This window comes from Boleophthalmus pectinirostris, unplaced genomic scaffold, assembly GCF_026225935.1.
Source record: "Boleophthalmus pectinirostris isolate CB_2022bp ecotype Guang Dong unplaced genomic scaffold, ASM2622593v1 HiC_scaffold_9, whole genome shotgun sequence".
Lineage (NCBI taxonomy): Eukaryota > Metazoa > Chordata > Actinopteri > Gobiiformes > Gobiidae > Boleophthalmus > Boleophthalmus pectinirostris.
The window spans coordinates 11,231,321-11,255,561 of NW_026571541.1; the positions used below are offsets into that span (position 1 = coordinate 11,231,321).

Below are 24,241 nucleotides of genomic sequence, written 5' to 3' on the forward strand. Positions count from 1 at the left end.
GGAAAACGGTTTGAGTCGAGGGGTGTGACTGTAGCAATGCTGCATTGTCTTAGTGTCAGACTATAAGAACAAAAACATCAGTATTTGAATAAAGATGACAGTGAACAATAGGGGGCTCTGTACAAACTAGCTTGAGAAAAATCTGAGGAGGGGTAAGGAGGGGCATAGTTTTGTATTGTGGTTATTAAACAAAGTCCTTGAAATTTCACTTACTAAACCGAACTAAACATGTAGTTATAAATAAAAATGTGATCTTAGTACTTTTTACTTTTTCACACCTTACGGTTGAGATCAGTTATGTTTGTTTTGGGTTGATTAGGGCAACATAATACAAAGAGAAAACCCATAGCCAACATGCAACAATGCCCCATTCTTTGTAATAACATTGAAATAATTATATATACATTAAAGTGTATATGACTGTTTTCTTCTAATTATTACTCGGTTCGGTGGTATAGTACAGATGGTAAATATTTATTATAGTCATACACCTGTGGAAGAAAAGTAGAAAAATACAGGAAGTAGCACTCTAAATCAGAATGTCTCTACCTATGTTATCCACACCATGAACAAGGAAGGAACATTCTGTCAGATTAAACCTTCATTTAACAAAATACATTTATTTTTATTAGTCTCATCAAGTCTTCGGTCCTTGTTAACATTATGGTTGTTAAGTGACAGTTATGTAATATCTGCTGCTCCTGTCTGAACAGGAAGTCCAAATTATAAACTTAGGCAAATAGGCAAGATTGTTACTAAAGTCTTATATGTGATGATGTTTACTATGTTTTAGTGAAATGAGTCATACGCACTTGAACATTCTTGCATTATAATCAGCAGGTAGGATGTGATCAACAACACAGCACTGACCCATGAGAAAGAATGAAGAGGTCCAAAATGTTGTGTATTATATTCATTTGGACCATCTTCCTGGCTGTACCATGTGTGGGCTTCCTGCCGAACTTCTGGTCCCGTGTGCTGACCCTGTCCTGGGACTCGCAAACGCACCAGTACATCACCGAGAGGGCTATCCTGAACATCACCATGGAAACGCTGAGAGACATTAAAAACCAAGACCACATGGAGGAACAGGTGAGCTTTAAAAATAATCCCCCCCTCTCCACACCTGACCTTTGTTCAGATTCACCTGTGCTCTCTGGAACACTAGCAGCGTAGATAGCATCTAGTGACGGTATGTGAGATTACAACAGGAGTGGGTCAGACAATCTAATTACAGATGTTCGATTTAAGATGACCTGGAACCATAACCATATTATAAAAATGTTTATTGTAGTTTTTAGTTAAACATAATTTTTGTTATCATATTGCACTGATTCATAGATCACATGTACAAGCTTTGAATGTTGAGCTTGTTAATAGTGATTATTGATTTATATTGATTGATATATTAATATGGTATAGAGCCTCACAAGGGGCATAGGTGAGGAATTTAATAATTAGAAGCCAGAAACTATCCCGTGATACAGAGAAATTATCTTGTGATCCTGTGAAACCATCACACAATCCCATGAAACTTCCTTGTCTTGAATTAATGACGAGAAAGACAGGGAAGCAGTGAACATGATAACTCTCCCTCTGTCACCTTGTTAGTAGAGGCAGTGCATCTCTGGGCACACAATTCAATTGATTCAATGCCCCACTTTTCCTATCTCGGGCCCTGGCTGAGCCCAGGTTGGTCGGCTGTCTGTCTGGAGCATGAGTGGGTCCGTGTGCGCTCTGTGTGTAAAAGCTCCATGTACTTTTGTTTATGTGACCTCCCCACGTGTGGTCACAGGGCTGGCTCAGGTCATCCAGTTGCCTCTGTTCTGAAATTTTGAATGTAGTTATTTACAAACTAAAATTCCATTGGAAAAAATGTTATAAGTTGTTAAACTTCTCACTCCTTTTTGAACAAACCATGATTAATGTTATGTAATTAATGTGTTTTTTCTCTGCAATGTTCAAAATAAATCAAATGAAAAATGAAATGAATGAGACTTTATTGATGGATTAATTAATTTAAGCTTTTGCCTCATTATTCTTGACCCCATGCACAGAGCAGATTGGGTCGAGGTTTTTGGAGGGCTGTGGGGGAGGTGGTGAAGTCTAATGCAGCCATGGACTTCATGAGCTCTACCAGGTCGGACCCAGTGTTCCACTTTGACTCGGAGCAGTGGGAGGGTGCCATGGGGGCACTACGGCAGATGTGGACCCAAACCCTGCTCTCACTGAAGGCAAGAGAGTACCAGCAAGCACGCCACAGTCTGGGACAACTCTTTCACTCACTACAGGTACAGCATTTACTATAATATAAATAAAATGTGTTTCACCAGAGTTCATATTTTTTGTCCACAAGAGAATCAGCATAGTGCATTGTATTGGCCTAATATCAGAAAGTATATGACCGATACTGAGACTACCTCTCCACCCAGTTACATATGTAGGCCTATGTGTATGGGACTGAACCACGGCAGGTAAGTGTCGTGGATAATTATTTAAGACACACCACCACATGAGGTGGATGATGATGCTACAAAAGAACCTGCATGCCTCATGCTCAGTGATCATTTTGACGTGTGAGACAGAAGTTACGAGGTTAAGAAGACAGTGTTATTTGCCATTTAGTATGGGTTAGAGACGGGGCTTTCCTGATCAAACCCAGTTTGAGGAAAGCAGCCTCCCATTGCTGAGCAGAATGGATGCAGTGTTTGGTTCTGTTGGAGAGCTAATCTGTGGTAGTTTAATCACACACACAATTTGACACAATGACACACAACTGTGAAGGCTGTGGAGTGCAAATGCCTGTAGACACTCACAAACACACAAAAAGTGTGTTTTCTGTCTTGGGGAAAGACACAAAGATGTGCTTCTTTTTCCAAAGAAAATCCTTTTGTATGAACTGCTTCATTATGCCCAAACCATACACTGAGGCACATTATTGTGTGTTTCAGGGAAAGAAATGAACTACCTTTTCCAAGGAGCAAAGTCAGTTAACAACAACAACAACAACAGAATCCTGAACTATCTAGATGACTGGCTCCTGTGTGCACAAGCACTGGATAAGTGTCGGGCAGACCCATCGCAACCGAGTAGGCAAACCAGGCAATTGTCTAGGGCCCCCAGCTCTGGGGGGCCCCTGATAACGACTGGTTTTGTGGTCAAATAACAGCAATGACCATTTTGTGAGCGTGGCAGCGCCACCTTAAAGCTCCTCCTTAAAAGCTATGACCGAAATGTGCCGAAATGTGCCGAAAAGTGCCGAGATCCTCCTCGGCAGACCCCCATACTTTGACAGCGGCCCGCGGCGACCAAGTAAAGTAAATGTTTGAGCAGCCATCAGTTCAAAATGAAGCGAAATTATACTCTCGGGGAGCCAGAAGAGAAAGAGGAAGATAAGAAAAAAACAAGACACCGGTAATTCAACTTTGCACGAACAGGCTGACACCATGCACGAACTGGCTACAAATCCGAGTCACTCTGTCTTGTCTCATATTCGAGGTCTGACACTCGACAAGTATGATACTATTATGGTCGTTGCTGTCGGGATAACACGGGAGTGTGCGGGGCGTCTCACTGCAGTCTGCAGATACTGTGCGACACATCACAAACACACGCTCCCTGCGTGCGCTTTATCCGCAGCAGCGTGTGCCCTTGTGTACCAGCGTGTATCACAGGGCAGGTTAAACTTTTTAAATCGTCTTACCTGTCCACCTGCCTCACGTCAGTGCGCCGCTTCTCGCCCTTTCACACTTTTGCTCCTCCCCGTGTAAAGCGCACAGGCTCTATCCCCAATGCGCTGATTAGAAGAGCAAGACGAAACGCGAAGCACTAATTAATCTAGAAGTATGTTACAGTGTTGGCACAGAGGATGGCTACAGCACAAAGCAGACCTTCTGCGACATGTGGCTGAAGTTTGCCTAATAAAAGTGCACATATGCGTCTGTATTTGTGTTTGGTTTGATAAACGTGCAGAGGCTGGTAAATCCCACTGTAAAACCAGTAAGAGAATGTAACTCCAGTTAGGAACTTGAAAAAACAGGTTTAAAAATCCTACATGCATTCTTCTCTTTCTTCTCATTTTTCTGTAAAATACCAGCCTCTTAAAAGGGGCTTCCCAAACTGTGGGTGAGGGTCCAAAAAAGAGGTGCAGAGTGCTTCAGTGCAGAACAGTTTGCTTGGCTTTGTAGTAGGTTGATCATTTGGACTTGGTCATTTTATGCAGGGTTCTAGTTCATGTGTTAGTTTCAGCGAGGGTGGCATAGCTTTCATCGTAGTGTCTCGTACGTACTAGAGGCCGCAAGGGAATGCAAAACAAGCAATTTTTGAGAAACAATAGAATAGAGCTAGAGGTTCAGTCATAACCATTTATTTGATTGCCTTTTGAAGTTATTTGTACATGTGTCTACACTGTAAACATTTGGTATTGTCTTAATGTTATTTGGTAGGTGCCCATAGGGTCTTCGCCGGTCAGGGCCCCAAGTGCCCCTTTGCCTAGGGCCCCCAAATACCTTGAAACGGGCCTGGTGTCGGGTTCACTGTCTCCTCTGTTGGAACACTTACAGTGTTTGAGGTTGTATCTCAACCTCGAGAAGAGCAGGCTAGAACCGTCTCAGGACACACAGTGTTTGGGTATGGTTTGGAGCTCTGTAACATGTGACAGTTCACTTGCCAGAGCTGGACAGTGTGGCAACAGATCTCCCTCCAGGGGAGGGACAGCAATGTCAGGTTGACCCTCTTGTATGCTTGGGACCAGAGATTCTACAGTTTTTTGCAAGGACTCTTGGAGGCTGGGAGGTCACTAAACACATTAAGAGAAATCTTGGCTGCGTACAAGGCATGGAGAACTTCTTGAATTGGAAGACCTGAAATGGCTGTCTTTGAAAACTGCCCTTTTACCAGCATTAGCTTCAGTCAAGAGGGTAACTGAGCTCCATTCACTCTCAGTGCATCAGGACGTTTGCAGGTTCCTGTCTGCAGGGATAGGTGTTGTTTTGGCTGCTACTCGTTGATGGCCTTGAAGCTCAACTGCCACTTCTCTACACAAGAGGGTGATAAGCATAGGCAATTGTTTGTGTTTTGGTCATGGCCTTGGTGTTCAGGTGTACATGACTTGATCGGGGAGGCATCGGACCACAGACTAGCAGTTTAAAGAGAGAGGTACTGGGACAGCCCATGTCTAAACCTCGGTTGTCACACTGGCTTATTGATATAATCTGTCAGTCTGAAACACACTGATGCTCATCCCCATGGACTTCACATGTAAAGCCGATGTCTCTGACACCATGGTCTGAACGCAGCAGGTACTCATGGGTGCTCAGTTTCCAAGAATTTGAGGGCCCATTCTACAAGTACGATCACGGCTTCTTGGGCTTTGTGGCATGGCATGTCACTGGACCGGTTCTGCACTGCTGCCATTTGCCCACTTTGTTGTTTGCTTTGTTCCTCCTTTTATCCTTGCGCTTTGCAGGTTAGTAGTTCATTTGCTGGGACCTAAGCCATAATTTTCTGCATCTGGCAGAAGTAATTTTGTTGTGAACTGATAAAAAAGATACTGACCATTGTGTCTTGCAGGGTTACGTCTCCCCAGCCATTACATCTTGCGAGACAGTGCTTGATTTCACCTGGTGCCAGGGTTAGTGGGACCAGTACTTTGAGTCTCATTCACATTACGCCCTGCTCAATCCCCTTGCGACGTGTCTTACACAGTCCCACACATATGGTATATGTAACTGGTTGGTGAGATAGTCATAGTCTCAATACGATACAATAGAGAATGTTATGGTTACAGCATGTAATCATTGTTCTCTATACAAGACTATCTCTCCAGCTCAATTCCGATTGGGGATCTGTTGCATCAAAATTTGATCAATGAGCATGAGGCACTCAGGTGCCTTTAGCGTCATCAAATAATTAATAATCCATATCCCCTGACCCCCTGTGGGTCAGTCCAGCACATATGGAATACATAACTGGATGCAGAGTCTCTTCATTCAGAAAGCCATTCTTACATACTGTAGCCATAATGTTACTGTTATCTGATAGTGAACACAGGTGAGCCTGAACAAAGGCCAAGTGAGGAGGAACAGGTTTCACATTACCTAGTTGTTTAAAAAATAAAATAAAACTTTATTTTGCAGGACTTCTACAGTCATAGTAACTGGGTGGAGCTGGGACATTGGGACATCTATCTCCACCTGCTGCACCCTGAGGAACCGGCTGTCCCTGTGGCCAAATGTAAAGCACCCATTCAATAAATCACTTGGGATCAGTAAAGTGTTTTTTACATAGACACCACACCTGACAACATGTACTGAGCCCTATATGTTTACAATAGGACTGACTCAGAGGACATAAGGAGAGGGGCTCTAGGTGCGGCAGCAAACTATGGGCTATTTTTGTTTCTTTGTAGTAACCTCAGGATTGAGTAATACTTTTTTTTTTAGCATACATACGATCATTGATAACTCTACCAGATAAGACTGCTATTGTTCTTTATATAAGTAAACAACCACTTTTGTCCAATTAAGTCTAGTCACTTAATCTAAGCAGGGCTGGGCATAAAGGGATGAGAGGCCGCAGGTTAATACCAGTGAACAGCAGTGGCTATTCTTTAGTGCAGTTTTTGGGTCCTTAGGCAAGACACTGCAACCACCTTGCCTAGCATGAATGTGGCGTGTGTGAACTGTGATGGCTGGAGAGGCCGATGGCGCAGATCAGGAGCCTCAATTTTTCTGAGCCTCAGATCAAGCTTGGGACAGTGTCCATCTATATCATTGCATTTGATATTTTTTATTTAGTTGTTTACTAAAGCTAACCAGTTCGATGTTATGTTGCTTGTTCTAATTTGTGACGTTGTGTTTGTGTATGTGTGCAGTGGACACTCCCACCTGTCTAGAGTGCTTCAGTCTGACCTGCAGAGACAACCTCCTGTCCCATCTGACGAGGGCTCACAGAGACTCACTGCTCACCACAGGATACTTCAGCAACACCCCATTGAAACCTGAGGGTACTGACCTATAACACAAGCATGAATACGTTAGTCAAGGGTAGACTTTATAAGCAATAATAAAAAACAGATATACTAGCACTTTTGAACACATTTCGAATGGATTGCAAAAGAGAGAGTAAAAAGTGTTCTTCAATACTGCCTGCCTGTAATTTTACAAGGTATGCGTTAAAGAAGTGACTGAGTGTATTTACATTTCTTGAATGTCTAACTGTAACAAACAGGCTGGTTTGTTACCTATAAGTACACCCAACACCTTCACCCTTCACGAAGACACTTTAATATACCACACTTTTGATAACACACAACACTTTAAACATATTTGCACATATTACATAAGACATTGCACAAAGTTGGTTTAAAAATGTATTTATTGGCCTTCCTTTTACCACTTAATCCTGAGGCACAGTGGCACTTTAATTGGAAGCTGCTAGTCCCTGAAGGAAAAGGAGACATTATTAACCAATTACCTTTTAAAATTGATTAGTGCAATATATCAATATGTATATAATGTTTTGAAATGTTTTAAGTGTTGATGTGTCTTTTGGTGTATTTTATGGTGTTTTAATGAATAGTGCGGTTTGCTTTTTACTTACCTCATTTTCTTTTGTTCAGATCCTAAAAGAGTCCCCTAAAAATGAGGTCCCTCTTGTAAGGTTCCGGTCTGGACCAAGTGTATTATATTGTACAGGGGTAGTAGGTCAGGTGTTTTATTGGTTTATGGGTTTAACATTTTAATTGGTGTATGATATTTTTAGGTATATAGTTGGGGTTTTAATAGTTATTTGGTTTTTGGTTTGTTTTATAGAGTGTTATGGAGTGTGAGGTCAATATTTTAAGAAAATGTCAATTCTACCATCAGTTGTTTTAACTGTTTTAGCTGTTGTAGTTTTATCCAATCAGTCAGACCAGAATAAAAGGCGCCTCAGTACATCATTCCGTGTTCTTCTGCTGTGGAGAAAACTGCTGCCTGTCTCCATTTTGAACGCTGCACTTTTTTTTTGCACTTGCACTTTTTTTGTAATGATTGAAAACCAAAAAAGTAAACTGTAGACCACTGCGTCATGTCTTGGTGTTTTTAAAACCTTACTCACTGAACCCCAGCCTGCTCACTGTCAACCTACGTCACACCGACCCTCCTACTCGTCACTCATATTTTCTACTGTAGTCGATGAAAGAAATTCTTGGTCAACTAAGACGTGCTCTGAGCAGCAATTAATTAACTAAAAGGGGACAGGGTGCAAGCTCTGGAAACTATTCAGTATTTCTATGGTCTGACCACGCATCAGATGCAAACTGCACTTGTAAGATGCAACAACATGTATTTGTGTGAATATGCATATTTTCTTCAGGTAAATGCAGTCATGGAGGAGTGATGGACAGCAGCAGGTCTTTAGGGGCCAGAGGAGGAATAAACAAGGATAGCACATCTCCACTCTTCTCTCCTCATCACTACCTCCACACAGAAGCCGCCCGAGTCGCAACTGAAGCTACGCTCGCTGTACTCCGAGACCTGCGGGACACTGTGGGCCCCAAACTCTTCCTCAAGTAAGACATAGCACTGTTTAGACGAGATATATTATGCACAACCACCATTATGAGCTTTTACATGTTATCAATCACAGAGTTACAGAGTTATAGTTTGACTGATTCATGCATGATTGAGTACTCCTGTATAGTACTGTACTGAGGCATGAGTCTTCTGAAAATTCTCATTTTGACATACCTCTTATCTCCACCCACTGTTCTCCGAATCTGGGTCATACAAGTACATGTCCAAAATGTTACTCAATTACAAGTACACATTTAAAACCTACTCAGAAAAGTGGGATTACATAAGGTACATATCGGAGAGTATGCCCCTTCATGTTACCACACTGAAATAAAAAGGTTGCTGGATTTGCGTACACCTAATCTAGAAAGCAGAGGCATGCCATAAAACTAAGTCTTTAAAACTTATTCAGTACCCTCTATGAATAATTTTCTCCAAACACACTTTTTCATGGTCACGAAATGTATTTAGCTTATGTTATATAATTATGAAAACTAACCTTTTTTACAGTTTATTTTTGTATATATAATTTAATTCAGTCTACACAATTACTTCTACATGTAAGGTCAAATATCCTTTAAAGGTTTTAAAGTAAATGAAGTCCACAAAAACATTCTTTTTCAAAGTTCTGTAATGAATCAAACAGACCAAGAGAGCATAGGTACAGTGACAAACAGCCTCTTTGAAGACTTATTTCAATGAAGAAGCTCACAACATTATAGAATCCCTACAGTTTAGTGTATAATTTACTGTTGAACTGTCAGACTGCAGATTTGTGGACCTAGTTTATTATTAATATCTCTGTGATTCCTGGGCATATTCAAATGAAACAAAAACATTTTTCCCCCTACTCATTACATTGTACTCTGCCCTGAAATATCTAAGAGGAAAATTGACACATGTTGAACCTGACGATTTGTATAGTGATTACACCCAAGAACTCATTTATTACAACAGTAATCTTCATTTTAACAATGTTCATTTTAGCTGCTCCTCATCTGTATTCAATTATATTGACCAATAGAATGTTGTAATGTCATCTGAAACCCAGCAATTATTGTTCTTAGTTACTTCCTATATTACTATACTATACTTCCTATATTAACCATGTTGTTGTTCTATGTCTCTCTTTGCTCTTGTCAGTCTTTTGAGTGTGGACCAAGCCTCTGCTCTGGTGTTTGTGCTAGACACGACGGGCAGCATGTTTGAAGAGCTCACAGCTGCACGACTCAGAGCTCATGCCATCATTGCACAGAGAGCACACAACTCACAGCAGCCAGGAACCTTCATACTGGTACCTTTCCACGACCCAGGTAGAACACTGTTTTTTTTTTTTGTTTTTTTGTTTGTTTTTTGGGGGGAGAAATTAAGGAATTATTATTATTATGCTAAATATTTTGTATAGCTTTCTGACATTTTATAATGTCATACATAAAAAACATTCCCGAAGAGGTTTCAGATGTCATCCATGCATGTTTCAGTACTGAAGCAACTGGACCTTATTCAAACACTCCTAATGGTTAATGTCCAATGGTTAAATGTCCAGTGCTCAACTCACAAGCCTATTTCACCCATGCTCCCACATGACAATTCTCCATAAATCTACAAACATGACACAAACCTGATGCAATGTGCAAGTAGTTTCAGTAGTAAGATGCACGCTGATTGTGTTGTGATAGCACTCAGCGGGAGGGTCAAATACAAAAGTGAAACTTATAAAACATTATACATTATAAAACAATATATATAATTATAAAGGTTCAGGTTCAGGCTTCTACACCATTTTGTCACGTTAACAGCCAAAAGACATGCCATTAAAACACATTTTCAACAAAAAGGGTGACTAACTGAAAAACTGCTGGCTAATGCGAATTGGTTTGTTACTGTAATGTTAGCGGTGTGTGCGCCAGTGATGGTGGTGGTCAGAGGGGCTGATGGCACAGATTGGCAGCCTTGCTTCTGTCCAAGGGCAGCTGTGGCTACAATAGTAGCTTACTACAACCAAGTGTGGAGTGAATGAATAGTGCTCTGTAAAGTGTCTTTGACTGTCCATATATAAAGTTGTTGTTGTTGTTGTTGTTGTTGTCGTTGTTCCAGCTGAGTCAATTCTTTCTGGTCAGATGATGTTAAAACAAAGCTCAGATTAAAGACTAACTTCAGTAACAGTTTCAGACAGAGCAGTGCCTACAATTAGCATCACACATCCACAGGGACTGTTGATGACAGCAGCTGCTAAGTATCAATACACTGAGCAGAAATATATCACCGGGACATAATCACTTAAATTGCATTTTCTGTATCATTCATGCATCTTTAACTCGGGGACTTGTACAGTATTCAATGTTTGTTTTGGTTTTTTTGTTTTTTTCCACAGAGGTCGGACCAGTGTCAGAGACTGATGACCCTCAGGAGTTCATGCAGTACATGGAGAACCTGCTGGCTCTGGGAGGTGGAGACGAGCCTGAAATGTGCCTCACTGCTTTACAAGTAAATAGTAACTTGCTGTTATCATGTTACATATGGGGTATAGTGTTTCTTTTCTGGTGGATTGTCCATCATCTGCTTATCCCAATGACAATGTTTTTGCTTGGCCTGTGTGTCCATCTCTATGGATACAAGCAGCTGAAAGTACCTCATCATGTTATTCCTTGCAATAAAAGCACCTGTAATTCAGTACATGCAAGATACACAATGCCATAAAAGATACACAATGCCATACAAGATGTGCAATGTCATACAGTGGAACAATTCAGGTAAAGCAACATCTCCTTAGAGACAAACAGGCGGCAAAACCTCCATAATAAAAAATATATTAAGTTACAGTATACTTTTAAACTGGTGCAAAAATACAAATTATTTAACCTGATTTAATGTTTTAAACTAATAGTAAATAGAGTTAAAGTTGTTGAAAGTGGTGGGTGGAATATGTGTTGAGAGGTTAGTATTTCACAATGTTCCTGGGTTTGATTCCTGGGAAGGGTGGGGCCTTTTGTGTGTTTGAGCAATAAAGCAAGCCTGAACTATAACCCAATGGTGGTAAATCAGCAGTTGGTGTAGTAATTGTAGCTTATTTATCATTCTCCTGTCCCTCCTGCAGTTGGCGCTCACACACAGCCCTCCTCTCTCTGAGATCTTTGTCTTCACTGATGCCTCTCCAAAAGATGCTCATCTGTTTGACACTGTGAAAGCCTTAGTGCTGGAGAAACAGAGTAAAGTGAGTATTCTAATGATTAATTATAGCGTTACAGTATTGAGGTACTGTGTCACCCTCTGCTGCCGCCTGTTAAAATATCTAATTAACAGCATGGCTGTTGGTAACACAGTGCAAACACGGACAACTGGCCACCATCAAAAGGATGAGAGGAAGGCCAATACAGCAGATCAGCAGCCTAGTTTCCTTTAGTCTACCCCAGGGCAGCTGTGGCTAAAGAAGTAATAAATAATGGCAGTAGCGTTTGGAGAGGCTTGTAAAGTATAACTCTGTATCCAGGTGACCTTTCTGTTGACTGAAGACCCTCATTATACGACGGAGAGCAGAGGAAAGAGGAGGAAGAGGAGGAGGAGAGGAACAAAATCTGTACAGAATCTAGACCGATTTTCTCTCTACTCCTCTCTCTCCTCTCTGTCTGGAGGAATGACCATTTTCACTTCCAACGCAGACATACACAGAGTCTCAGCCATCGTAGAGGACAACACCGCCACTGACAAAGTATGGACATAATAGTTTTTTTGTTTTGTTTTTAACTTAAAGGTCCTATCTTACACAAAATTGTCACACAGAGATCCTGCTTTATTAGTGTATCTACATCTCCAAAGCTCAAAATGCTTTGTTCCACCTTATGATGATACGAAGTTTTATTTTTCAAGTTAACAGCTACCTTTTTCCTTTTTGTGTTTTCATTTTTAAAGTACTCAGCCTAAACATGCAGGATTTGTGTTACACATGTGTGAATGAAACAAAACATAAGGGTACAACATGGTTAAAAGCTCAAAAAAGTCTGATGTCCACAGCAACATAAAAAAAAGAGGTTGTTCGTTGTCCATTTTTTATTTTATTTTGCACAGTGATAAGGTGCCCAAGTTATTGCACCAGCACATTATACAATAAAATAAATGACAGCAATAAATCTTAAAAAAAAAAAAAATTATATTTGATATGTAGTTGAATGGTATTCTCATTATCTATTTACCAGGTGACCCTTCTTCACGCAGAGAGCAATGGGGAGCAGTGGGCGGCTCATTCTTTTCTTGTTGATGAATCTTTGAAAAACATCACTCTTCATGTCACTGGCCTCCTCTCTGAATGTCTCCTCACCAGTCCATCAGGTATTTGCTTTTAAATTGCGCTGTTGTAAAGTATGAAATTGAAATTAATATAATATAATATTGTGGAATAATCAATTTAAGTAAGCGCTCAAGTAAGTAAATTATAAACAATACATGGTCCCATTTAGGTATTTAATTTTTTTGAGAGAAGAAAGCTAAGTAATGGCAGCTTGTGAAAAAAATTAATTTGTGAGGGACTTGTTTGACAGTGTAAATCAACTCACCCGTTGAAGTACCAACTAAGTCCAGCAGTGCCTTTAGTTAGCTTTATCCCCTCAAAAAACATGATCAACGGCATCACTTAAAAGGTATAAATATGACCATGTATGTGTCTGTCTTCAGGTCAAAGACAGTCTCTTCTGAATGAACAGGAGCCTTTAGCTGTGACAGAGCACTTTGAGGGTCTGTACAGAATTGTCCTGCTCCCCCCAGTGCAGCCAGGACAATGGGAGCTCCAAGCCAAGAGTGAAGAACACATCACCTTTAATGTCATAGGTAACTACAATTATACACACACAAGGCAAAACGTTTAATACACTGTATCTACTCATTTTATGCTAAAGTCAAAAGTTAATAGTGAGGAATAACATTTTTTTGTAAACTTTTTGTTATGTCATAGTAGCAGCAAGACTTCAGATTTTTTATGTCTGCAAGAATCTGTATTTAAAGGCAGAGTATGTAAGTTTCTGTAGGCGGCACATCATCTGCATGATTCCATGGAAATAGAAAGTTAAAACCACACTTCGGAACATTCCCCATGGAGATAGTTAAGTTTTATGCCATATTGAGGAATATTATTAGCCAGATTCAGCCGCTGGTTACATAGAAACCGTCTGACCCTGCAGCGTTAGAATTCGTTCGCTCAACGGTAGGTAGGTACTTTTTAAAAATTTAACCAGTCGCTGCCATTTGGTCATGATGTATGTAATGCACCGCTAATGGGGATAACTGGTATATTAAGCTTTTCCCAAAATTCCGTAGGAAAAAGGGCCCCCTTGATAAAATTCAGCAAACATTCTCTTTACACTGGCATTAACCCTATCTGGCTCAAATAAATTTTTAGTATCAGGAAAAATCTGATATTTGGGGAAAATTATAATATTGGGTAGTAATATACAATCCTGACTTATTTATCCTTAAAAAAAAAAAAAAGTATTTTGCACTTCTGGCAGGTCGTTTGCATGTAGCCATTCTTGCACAGTCTGCATCGTCCATGTTTATCAGCATGGATGGGAGAAAAGGCTCCTGAGTTAAAAAAGCTCATAAAATATGGATGTGGAGTAAGTAGGTAATTGGCATTTAGCTGTTGCAAATCTGCAACGCCTGCCTGGAGAGGGTTAAATCCTCGATCTCCGGAATCGTTGCCAACACTGAATATATGACTGTTCGCTGATTGGCTGGTGCCCAACTCACACTTCAGGGGTTATTGCAAACCGTCTAGTGTATTCTGATTCCTTAGCTAGTCGCTGGAGAAAAATTAAATTGAGCCAGCCTGGGTAGATTATTGCCAAAGAAACAATATTTCAATGGAAACAAAAGAAGGAGGCCAGTTTATGTTGTGAAAATGCAAGTCCACTTGTAATAGTTTTTCTATGTTTTTCAGTGCAAGAACAACCAACAAAACAAAAACATACTTTTATTTTTATTTATTTATTTATTTTTATCAGCAGTTGTTTATTTTTTTTATCTGGTTAATTGTGATTTATTTATTATGAAATGAAACAGTATCGTTACTAGTGACTTGAGAATTTTTGACTTCTCGACTCTCATTTAGATGTTTTTTTGTGTTCTGCTGTGTGCCTACAGGTGGCAGCAGTGTGAACTTCCTGTATTATTTTGCCACTGTGACCAATGAGACTCACCCAGGACTGGCCAGGATGGAGGGCAGTCCTATTGCAGGTGAACTACATTTACGCTGTTATTATGTTTCTAATTTTTTCTTTTTCTTTTTTCTTTAAGCTCCAAAACCTGTAGAAAATGAATAGCAGATCATTATCATATACGACAGATATAGACATGTTATATATTCGACTTGTTTCTATGCAAATATTTACAAATGACCAGATTTAATATAATAATTTCTTCTGTCTAATGTAATTGGTTGTATAATGTAATTTTCTAAAATGTATTTCACAGTAAACTGCACTCAAGCAACAATAGCTAGTCCACTGATATAGTATTAGTATTAGGACTAGGATTAGCCGTCGTAATCGTAGCAGTAATAGTAGTCATAGTAAGAGTAGCAGAAAAAGATTTTGCAGTAAATATTGTGTATTTTAGGTGATTCCTCTCCTTCTCTCCTAACCAATGCCCTGTTACTTTCTGCTTGTCTTTAGGTGCCCCTGTGTTTCTGGTTTTGGCTGTAACAGGTCTGGCCGTGAATGCAGAGATCTCCTTTAGTCACGTGACTTTCCTGGGAGCAGACGGTGAGAGTGTGCAGGAGGTGGCGCTAAACTCGTCCTCGCCGGCCTCTACCTTCTCAGTGGAGGAGCTGGTGGGATGGGTGCATGCTGTTCCCCGGGAGCCCTTCTGTGTTCGGCTGACGGGACAGGACCGCAGTGGGGCAAAGGTGGAGAGAGTATCGAGTGAGATGGTCCAACCCACCCACGTTCAGATACAGGTGAGTTAAATTGTTTTTTTCTAATTATTACTTGGTTTGGTGGAGTTGCAAGTAAGGCATTACTCTAACAGATTAAACATTAAAGTAAAATTAAGTATTATTGTTTTGAATATGCTACATTGACTGAAATTAACATAGTAGCATGGAGCTGGCTGGTATAAGTTTAGCCTGGAAAATATAACTTTGTTATAACTTGTCTACCTCACTGGCTCTCCAAAGCTTACCCGCTCCTCAGTCTTCATCACCTCACTCCTTCCTGCTGCTCAACACACCTCCTCCTCGTCCAACCAGACCTCTCCTAGATGTCACCTAATTAGTTATCATAATGTCTTCTGCCAGGGTTTGAGCGCGGACGGTAACTCATTCGATAAAAGTTTCTCTTTGTGTGTATTCGAGTCTCTCCAGGTGAAATGTTTTCATGAGTTTCACTTTAGTTTTTGACACTCTCCCTGCCCTTTGCTCCCCACAAATCACTCCCCCTTCAGAGCACTATCACAACACAATCAGCGTGCATCCCACTAATGAAACTACTGCACATTGCATCAGGTTTGTCAAGATTTTGCGTACAGTTTTGTGTCATGTTTTTGTATATTTATGGAAAATGGTGATGTGGGAGCATGGATAATATTAGGCTGGTAGGAGGAGCATGCGACAGGATCTTACAACTAACCATAAGGACGCACTCACTGGTTAAAATAAAATGCCTTTAATTTACAGCATGTCTTATTGGACAACTTACAAAGTCCTGACACGTTTCAGTCTGGCTTTCCTCAGGGGACAAACAGAATTATGAGTAAACCATGTGAGTTAAATACAGGAAACCCACCAATAGGGCTGCTCCACCTGGAAGAGGAGGAGTGGAGATTTACCTGTGGACACTACCTGAGACACGCCACAAGATGGCAGTGTTAGAACAATAAATGGGACATCATAGGGTATATAAACACTCATTATGTACAAAAATATATACAAAAAAAAAATAAAAAATAAAAAATACAAATCTGTTATAAAAACACAGAAGTTCAAATCTTCATTGAGCCCAGGATATTTTGTTGCCTGTAATTTATATATCTTGCAGACTGCTTGGTTGACCTATCCATACAGGCAACACAAACTATCCTATGGTCATGACAGCAATCCATCTAATCTTCAAGCCCATGGAATTGATCACACACCAGACTGCAAAAAGGAAACCGTATTGAAAAAACTTGAACAACAAACTTTCTGGATTTATAAATTACAGGCAATATCCTGGGCTCAATGAAGATTTGAACTTCTGTGTTTTTATAACTGAGTTGTATTTTTTGTATATATTTTTGTACATAATGAATGTTTATATACCCTATGATGTCCCATGGTTCTAACACTGCCATCTTGTGGCGTTTTTAGGTGGTGTCCACAGGTAAATCTCCACTCCTCCTCTTCCAGGTGGAGCAGCCCTATTGGTGGGTTTCCTGTATTTAACTTACATGGTTTACTCATAATTCTGTTTGTCCCCTGAGGAAAGTCATAGGTTGAAACATGTCGGGACTTCGTAAGTTGGCCATTAAGACATGCTGTAAATAAACAAAGGTATTTTATTTTAACCAGTGAGTGCCTTGGGTTTTTTGCATCTTCAAATTGACTTCCCTTCCCCAAAGAGCACCACTGAGTTCTATCTACTGTGTATTATCCTCAGGAGGTCCAGGGAGTGCTCCTGTTGAAACTTTTTGGGAAACTTTCAACCATAAGCAGAGTTCAAATAGGGCTCAAGAGAGATCTCTAAAATACACAAACGTATATGGATGACATCTAAAAGCTTTTCAGGCATGTTTTTGATGAGAGAATGTTTTAGCATGAGAGAAAGCTAAAACATTTATAACACCCCTTCTTTAATTAAACATTTTTATTAATCTTTTGATCATAATCTTATCTACCGAGCAATTTAGATTGTTAATATTATGATTGCGAGGTAACAGTTATGGTACCTAATGAGGTATTATATTGGCTTCATTCATACCTCATTGATAGTTTTTTTTTAAGTGGTTTGGCCCAGTGAAGATAAATTAACTATATAATTTATAAACATCTGCAGTCTGACAGCTGAAAGGCAAATCTTACTGTTATTGTGAGTTATGCAGTCTTGTCTCTCTTTAGGTCTCCTCTGCTCCTCACCTAGTCCCGGGACACAGCACTATGGTGACCTTTGACCTTCTGAACCATGGCCCGGCACGACTCTTCAGTTTAACGGCTGATGATGATTACGGCTATCTGCAAAACAGGGGCCCACACAGGTACGCTCAAACTACTAAAAGAAAAAGGTGTATTTATTAAACCAGTGATTCTCAAAGTGTGGTACCCAAAGACTGTATAACTACCGCGCTAGCTGCCGTGTTCCAAATAGGAAGTTCACATGCAAACTCTTCCGGCTCCTACTGACCATGGCTCCCATTGTCTTACACTAGAATATCTTTGCTCCTCTCTCTGTAACTGCTGCCGTGAGCCTTGCCATTGTGGTCTTAACATGTTAGTATTAAGCCACTCTGCATGATCCTGCTGTTTTTATTTTGCCATTTTGTCCGTTAAAAAAGTTTTATTCCTAAAATAAAGCCTGGCTCCAAATTCACTCCACTATGGGTGACATCACACTCACTTAGTCCACTTCTTTATACAGTCTATGGTGGTATCAGATCCTCTACAGGTCTAGCATTAGTTCAGAATCTATTTTAAAAGTACACGATGTAACTTCGCTGGTAGAGTGTCTGCAACCTTGCCTAGCAAATCCAGAATTCCAGAAATTCTCTCACCTCATATCAGAGTCCTGCACGGGTTCATTTTTGGAGACCTGCTCCCGCGCAGTACAGCACCACACCCGCCCGTTAACCCGTCTGTGACAAAGAGGGCCTTTGTCCCTATTTCTTCACTTTTCATTTCATTTACATCTATATCAATAAGTCAACTAAACAGCTAAATAACACTATCCTGGGTTTGTTTTATTTAGTCTTTGTTTAGTTAAATTAATCACTATTCACAGTTACTTTAAATTAATATAATATAATTAATATCTACTCATTTTGCTTTACAACTTCCCACCTTACAACTCCACATGGTCTGGAGACAGTGATGGGTCATTTGAAGCCGAGGCACCGAGGCTTGTAAAAGGGGGCATGTCGAGTGAAGCCCCGATTCGAGGCTTGCATCAGATTGCCAAAAAAAACACCTGACCTGTGAATGTGAGGCTTCGTTTTCGTGAAGATGACGTCATTGGTTCATTTACTGTGTTACGTGCATACTCACACTTCATAGGCTACTGTTTTTTTTAAGGCAAGGCAAGGCAAGGCAAGTTTATTTGTATAGCACAATTCGTACACAAAGTAATTCAAAGTGCTTTACAGAATAAGAAATACATTAAAATCATAATAAAAACAAATCAAAACATAAATAATCATGAAGATTAAAATTAAAAAAGAGAGACATAAATTGGAGAGAAGAGTGCGGAATGAAAACCTTTCAGTTATTTGCACAGTTAAACAGAAATGTTTTGAGCCTGGATTTAAACAGCGTCACAGAAGAGTCTGTCTCACATGTTCAGGAAGATTGTTCCAGGTTTTAGCTGCATGAACCTGAAACGCTGACTCCCCTTGTTTAGTCGTGACTCTGGGCACCAGCAGGAGGCCGGTCCCTGAGGTCCTCAGAGTGCGAGATGGTTCATATGACACTAACATGTCACAGATGTACTTTGGTGCTCGGCCATGGAGAGACTTGTACACAAGCAGAGCTGCTTTAAAGTCTATTCTCTGAGGCACAGGAAGCCAGTGCAGAGACCTGAGCACAGGACTTATGTGCTTTTAATTCACTTTCATTTTATTCTAACTTTCACATGCTTTTTTTATTTATATTTTGGTTTTACTACCAGAATATGGCCGTGTAACCTACGTATATTCTTGTATTGTTTTTTTGTTTTTTTCACTGAATACTGAGTACAGTCAGTTCAACATTCTGTCAGCTCAAAAATTATATTTGTGTTATTTAAGCAAATTTCATGGATCATGCCACTGCTGAAGTGGTTCAGAGAGTGGATCAGAAGAAGCAAGATAGGCACTGGGACAGTTTATAGTCGTGGATTGTCTGTCTGTCTGTCTGTCTCTCTTTCTCTCTCTCTCTCTGAGGTGTTTGTGTGTTTGATGTGGATACTGCTTAAAATAAATACTTGATTCAGAAGAAGATTAGAGAATTGAGGATCTTTTTTATTTGATAAATGCAACCACTGAGTGTGATGTTTTACATGAAACATGATTCCATTTGGTTTCTCTTTTTACATGTTACATTTTTTGTCCACAAGATGGTGTAGTTGAACATATTGCATCACTTGGCGAGGCACTGACTCCTGTACCGGTACAATTGCCTGAAAGCCTCAGATGATTCATGGGGCTTCATTTGGCCATCACTATCTGGAGACAAAGAGGGGGCATAACCATCGTCCGCCATATTTAAAGGCTTTGGGGGAGGTTTTGGGCCAGACCATGTGGAGGGAAGACTCGGATTCAGTTCTTTTTGTTTTATGGATTTGGTTTGTAGGATTTTGTTTCAGTGTTTCTAGTTTATTTGGAGCACTATTATTTAAAAGGGGATTTAGGCCCTCATACAAGAATATAATACAGCACATCTAGAAACAGGGAAGTTAATAAGACAGACTAACCTGTGTGTGTTGGTGCGAACCCACAGGGGGGACTTCCTGTCTGGGTACTATAAAAGTGGGAGCAGTTTAGCTATTCAGGGTGCAGTGCAGCTGTGTGCATGTGGGGTATTTTCCTTTGTTTTGTTAATTTCTGTTGCTATTGTTTTTATTTAAGCTAAGCTAAGTTATTTTTTGCAAATATGTATTTTTTTTTCATTTTGCCCACAACTCCACGGTGTAAGGGATAAATAAATATTTTGGTAAAGGGACATATCTTTGTCTGCCTCTTACTTTGACCACTTTGGCCAGCTTCCCCATACCGTCAGCATATCAAAGTTAAATCCGCACCTGCCCAGACCGTTACTCGTGCCCGTGATAAACTGGGGTCAGCTCATTAGTCCGACAACCCAATAGACCTATATGCAGTGTTCTTCTACCTCCTCTTGTATATTCAGTATAATGACAACACTTTTTACCTGTAGGTTCCATGTTGGTGAGCAGGGCAGATTCAGAGGGCAGGTGGACCTCTTAGCGCCCCCTTCTGCTCGTCCCGGAGCCACAGTCACCCTCAGCCTCTCTGTACGGGACATGAGCTCTGCGGACTCCAACTACGCTGTGGTCTACCTCTCTGTGGTCCCACCTGTAAGTCATGCATTCAGACATGGTTAAAACTGAATATGTGAACAAGCTTTGGTTGTTTTCAACTCTTTCAAGCACATTTTTGTAGATAAGTAGTAGGTAGAATACTGCAATACTAATAATAATAGTAATAGCTAAAAGAGTGATGGAAGAAATACATGATTTTGCTTCTTAAGTAAAAGTTCAGCTACTGGAGTGTTAAAGTGCCTGTTTAAAAATGTACTTAAAGAGTAAAAAGTAAAAATATTTCACACAGTTTTTGAGATCTAATAAATCTTCAAATGTTAATAAAGTATTGTGCTGAATTTTGTTAAACAGAAATCAGAATCAATTGTTTTTTTTTTTGTTTTTTTTTCTAGCTGTTTTTATTTGTATATTTTTGTTTGGTCAAATTATAAATGTGCTAAAAAATAAACCCTCAGCCTTTTTAGCAGGTCTCAGACAATAATAAAAATGCTTTTAAATATCCACTTTAAAATGTACTTACTAACAGACACCTAAAGTTTTTACTTAAGTACTTTACTGTGTTACACTCCATCACTGAGTAATAAAAAAAAAAAAAAACAGTAATTATCATGACAAGTGTAGTGCTTGGAAATCTATTTTGGTTTGGGCGATGCTAAAGAAAAGGAATTGATGAAAAGTGATGTTATGATTTGTGTTTCAGCATTTACCAAAAAAATAAAAAATAAAAAAATCTGGTCAGAATAGAAAATAATCACCTTGTTGCATTTGGTCTTTAGCAGTGTACTCGTCAAAATCCATTTAAAACAATACAATCTTAATGCATTTTTGTTCTCGTTTAGGACCCTGACACAGCGCCCCCTACCTGCTCCATCACACGTATCCAGTCTTACTGCAACACCTCCATCTGCTCTGAATCCAAGTGGAGTGGATCTCTGGCAATATCCGACAGGGGGCGCTCTGGATTAGCCTTCATTCAGTTACATAACGGAGGAAGGCATCGTCACTCTTCACCATAGACCTCCACTATCGGAGGAAAACCCTAAAATGCACCAAATACACCACAATCGCCATAGGACAAAGTTGCAAATTGGAGACCCACCTTTTAACGTTTCTAACTGGGTGTCAGGACCGTCCCAGCCCCTTTGGGTGGGCTACACTTCTTCTTGCTGTTCCCACTGGGCGGAAATCCTTATTTGGGATGGGGCGGGTAACATGAAGCGGTGCCGTGTCACGTCTGGACAGCAGGGGGCGCAGCGAGACAACAGCATAGAGTTAAGTGGAGCAAAAAGGACAAGTACAAGCTGTGTTGTAATACTTGGGGGACTTTTGTCTTGTGTTTTGGTGAAATGAAATACTTACTGGACTTACAGTTGTTGTTTGATACTACTGATGTAAATAATAATGTGAAAAAATATCAAACATTTTGGTCAAATCTGTTGTAAAAAGTGAAATTTGTATTTAGTTTGTAAGAGATCTTTAAGCCACAATAAACATCCCCCAAACACTGTACACTGGTAATACTCGATAACTTCATTAATTTCATTCATTTTGGTTCACTTAAAGAATAGAAAATCAAAGCATTGTGGCTAACCATTTGCACTTTTAAAAAAACATTATCACCACCTTTCTTTGCTCTTATTTATCAAGGCTGTCAATGTTACTGAAAGATGCACTCTGTGATGCATTACTGTAATGTCCCTTTCAAATGTCTGTTTGACCTGTGTTCTGGACCTACTATGACAGTAACTGTTGGTGTATGTGCAATGAAGGTACAGCACTCCAAATTAAAAAGGTTTTACTGTTTAAAAAATAAAGTCATGCCAATAAATAAAAATTACTATAGTAAGAAGTAATAAAATGGTGCGTGTCCGAAGCACCTGTGTTACAACTGGCTCCCTGTACACATGGTGTTAGGACAGTCATGCCATAGTGAATGAATAAGTGAATGGTGGTCTGTCTTTGTGCAACCCTCCTAAGTGGCTGGAGCTACAATACTTAATGCTCAAAACTCAAAACTGTAAAGATAGACAAAATGAACTGAAGTTATCTCTGATTTGCACTTGAAGATGATAAGTAAAATGTAGCAATGTTTACAATCTCGAAAATGTATTTATTTTGGTTTCAATTGACCTGTACATAATCCTGTATTATTCTACCCCTGAGTGAGGATAGTCTGTAGTGCACCCATGCCCTCTGCCCTGTTTAGGGTGGTTTGTAAGTACAGTTCGATACAAAACTTGTACTGTAATGTAAGCAGGAGAGGTACATGGGCTGTCGATTGAAACATGATCAACAGTACAGGTGCAGTAAGTTAAAGTTAGTAGTTTGGCTAATATTTTGTTTCAACATTTGTGTCAGGTGGCAAAAAAGACAAAGGGTCTCCCAAGGGTCTCAGTCTCCTAAAATTTGGATGCACAAAGGGGAGCAGTGTTGGGAGGAACATGCTATAAAAGTAACGAATTACTGCAATGCATTGCTTTTTACTGTAACACAGTAATGTATGGCATTACCGGAAAAAATAAAATATTCTAATATTTTACCTGATACAAATGTCAGTAACGCATGTTACAATGTATTTTTAACCTGAACTGAAGTGGTGGGTTTTTCTTCATACAAATTTGCTAAAATCACTGTGACATCAGCAGCAGTGAGTGTCAGGATGAGCCCAGAGGTGCACCCATGTAGACCATCCGATCTTTGCCCCTTTTTGCACTCCTACCAGCAACTGCAATGTAAACAGGACAGGACCACGGAGCAGTGGCCCCAATAGCGAAGACTTTGTAGTCTGTCAGTGCACCAAATAAATTCCACTCCTTCATATTTCACATTGCCAGTCTTGGTCTCTGGCAGGAGGATATGTCCATCAAGAGTAAAGGCCATAATGTATGTAACTATTTTACCAGCATCTTCCTCAGATTTCAGAACCAGGATGATTTGGTCATCTGTGTTGGGAACAAACTTAAAGGAAGAAAAGCCATGAGTGGGGTTGAGGTCCCCCACATGGCTCACATGGATGTCTTTAAAGTCTGCTGAACAGCTGAGCACCATGTTAGTGCCATGGCACTTTTAAAGTAGCTGTTCTGAATGCCACCAAATGAAAAAGTAACTGTACCTGAATCTAAAACATGCATTCGGTTACTTCCTAATACTATGGTCAGAGGGGTAGGAAGAGCCCATATTGGCAGCCATGTTTCCCAGAGTTTTTTTTTTTTTTTTTTTTTATCAGTTTGGGAAGGGAGGTATAGTCATGTTTATATCTGAGATGCCTGTCAAGATTGTAAAGCACATTTTAAATAAAAGTTTGCTGTTTAGATAGATGCACCTAATATACCTCCATACATACAGGTTTTTAGTCCAAATTTCTTCACACCAAAACATCTGGGTACTTTACTGCAGAACTGAAATGCCCAAATATTCTTGTTTCTCTTCTTGTGTCCTTGAGTCCTTATCTCCAGTATACCAAAGCACTTGTTG

At 40.0% G+C, this 24,241-nt stretch overlaps 1 protein-coding gene across 1 annotated transcript; it reads left to right on the plus strand.

The window, feature by feature from the left end:
* The first annotated feature begins 897 nt into the window (after positions 1-897).
* Positions 898-22,276, plus strand: vwa7 (von Willebrand factor A domain containing 7). The gene is given in 17 exon segments (XM_020923970.2): positions 898-1,092; positions 2,058-2,291; positions 6,138-6,234; positions 6,875-7,006; positions 8,359-8,554; positions 9,702-9,871; positions 10,933-11,045; positions 11,656-11,772; positions 12,049-12,267; positions 12,752-12,884; positions 13,227-13,379; positions 14,691-14,783; positions 15,221-15,504; positions 17,641-17,777; positions 20,644-20,803; positions 21,607-21,756; positions 21,758-22,276. Coding segments are annotated over 17 exon segments (2,943 nt in total). The 3' UTR covers positions 22,118-22,276.
* The last annotated feature ends 1,965 nt before the right edge of the window (positions 22,277-24,241 follow it).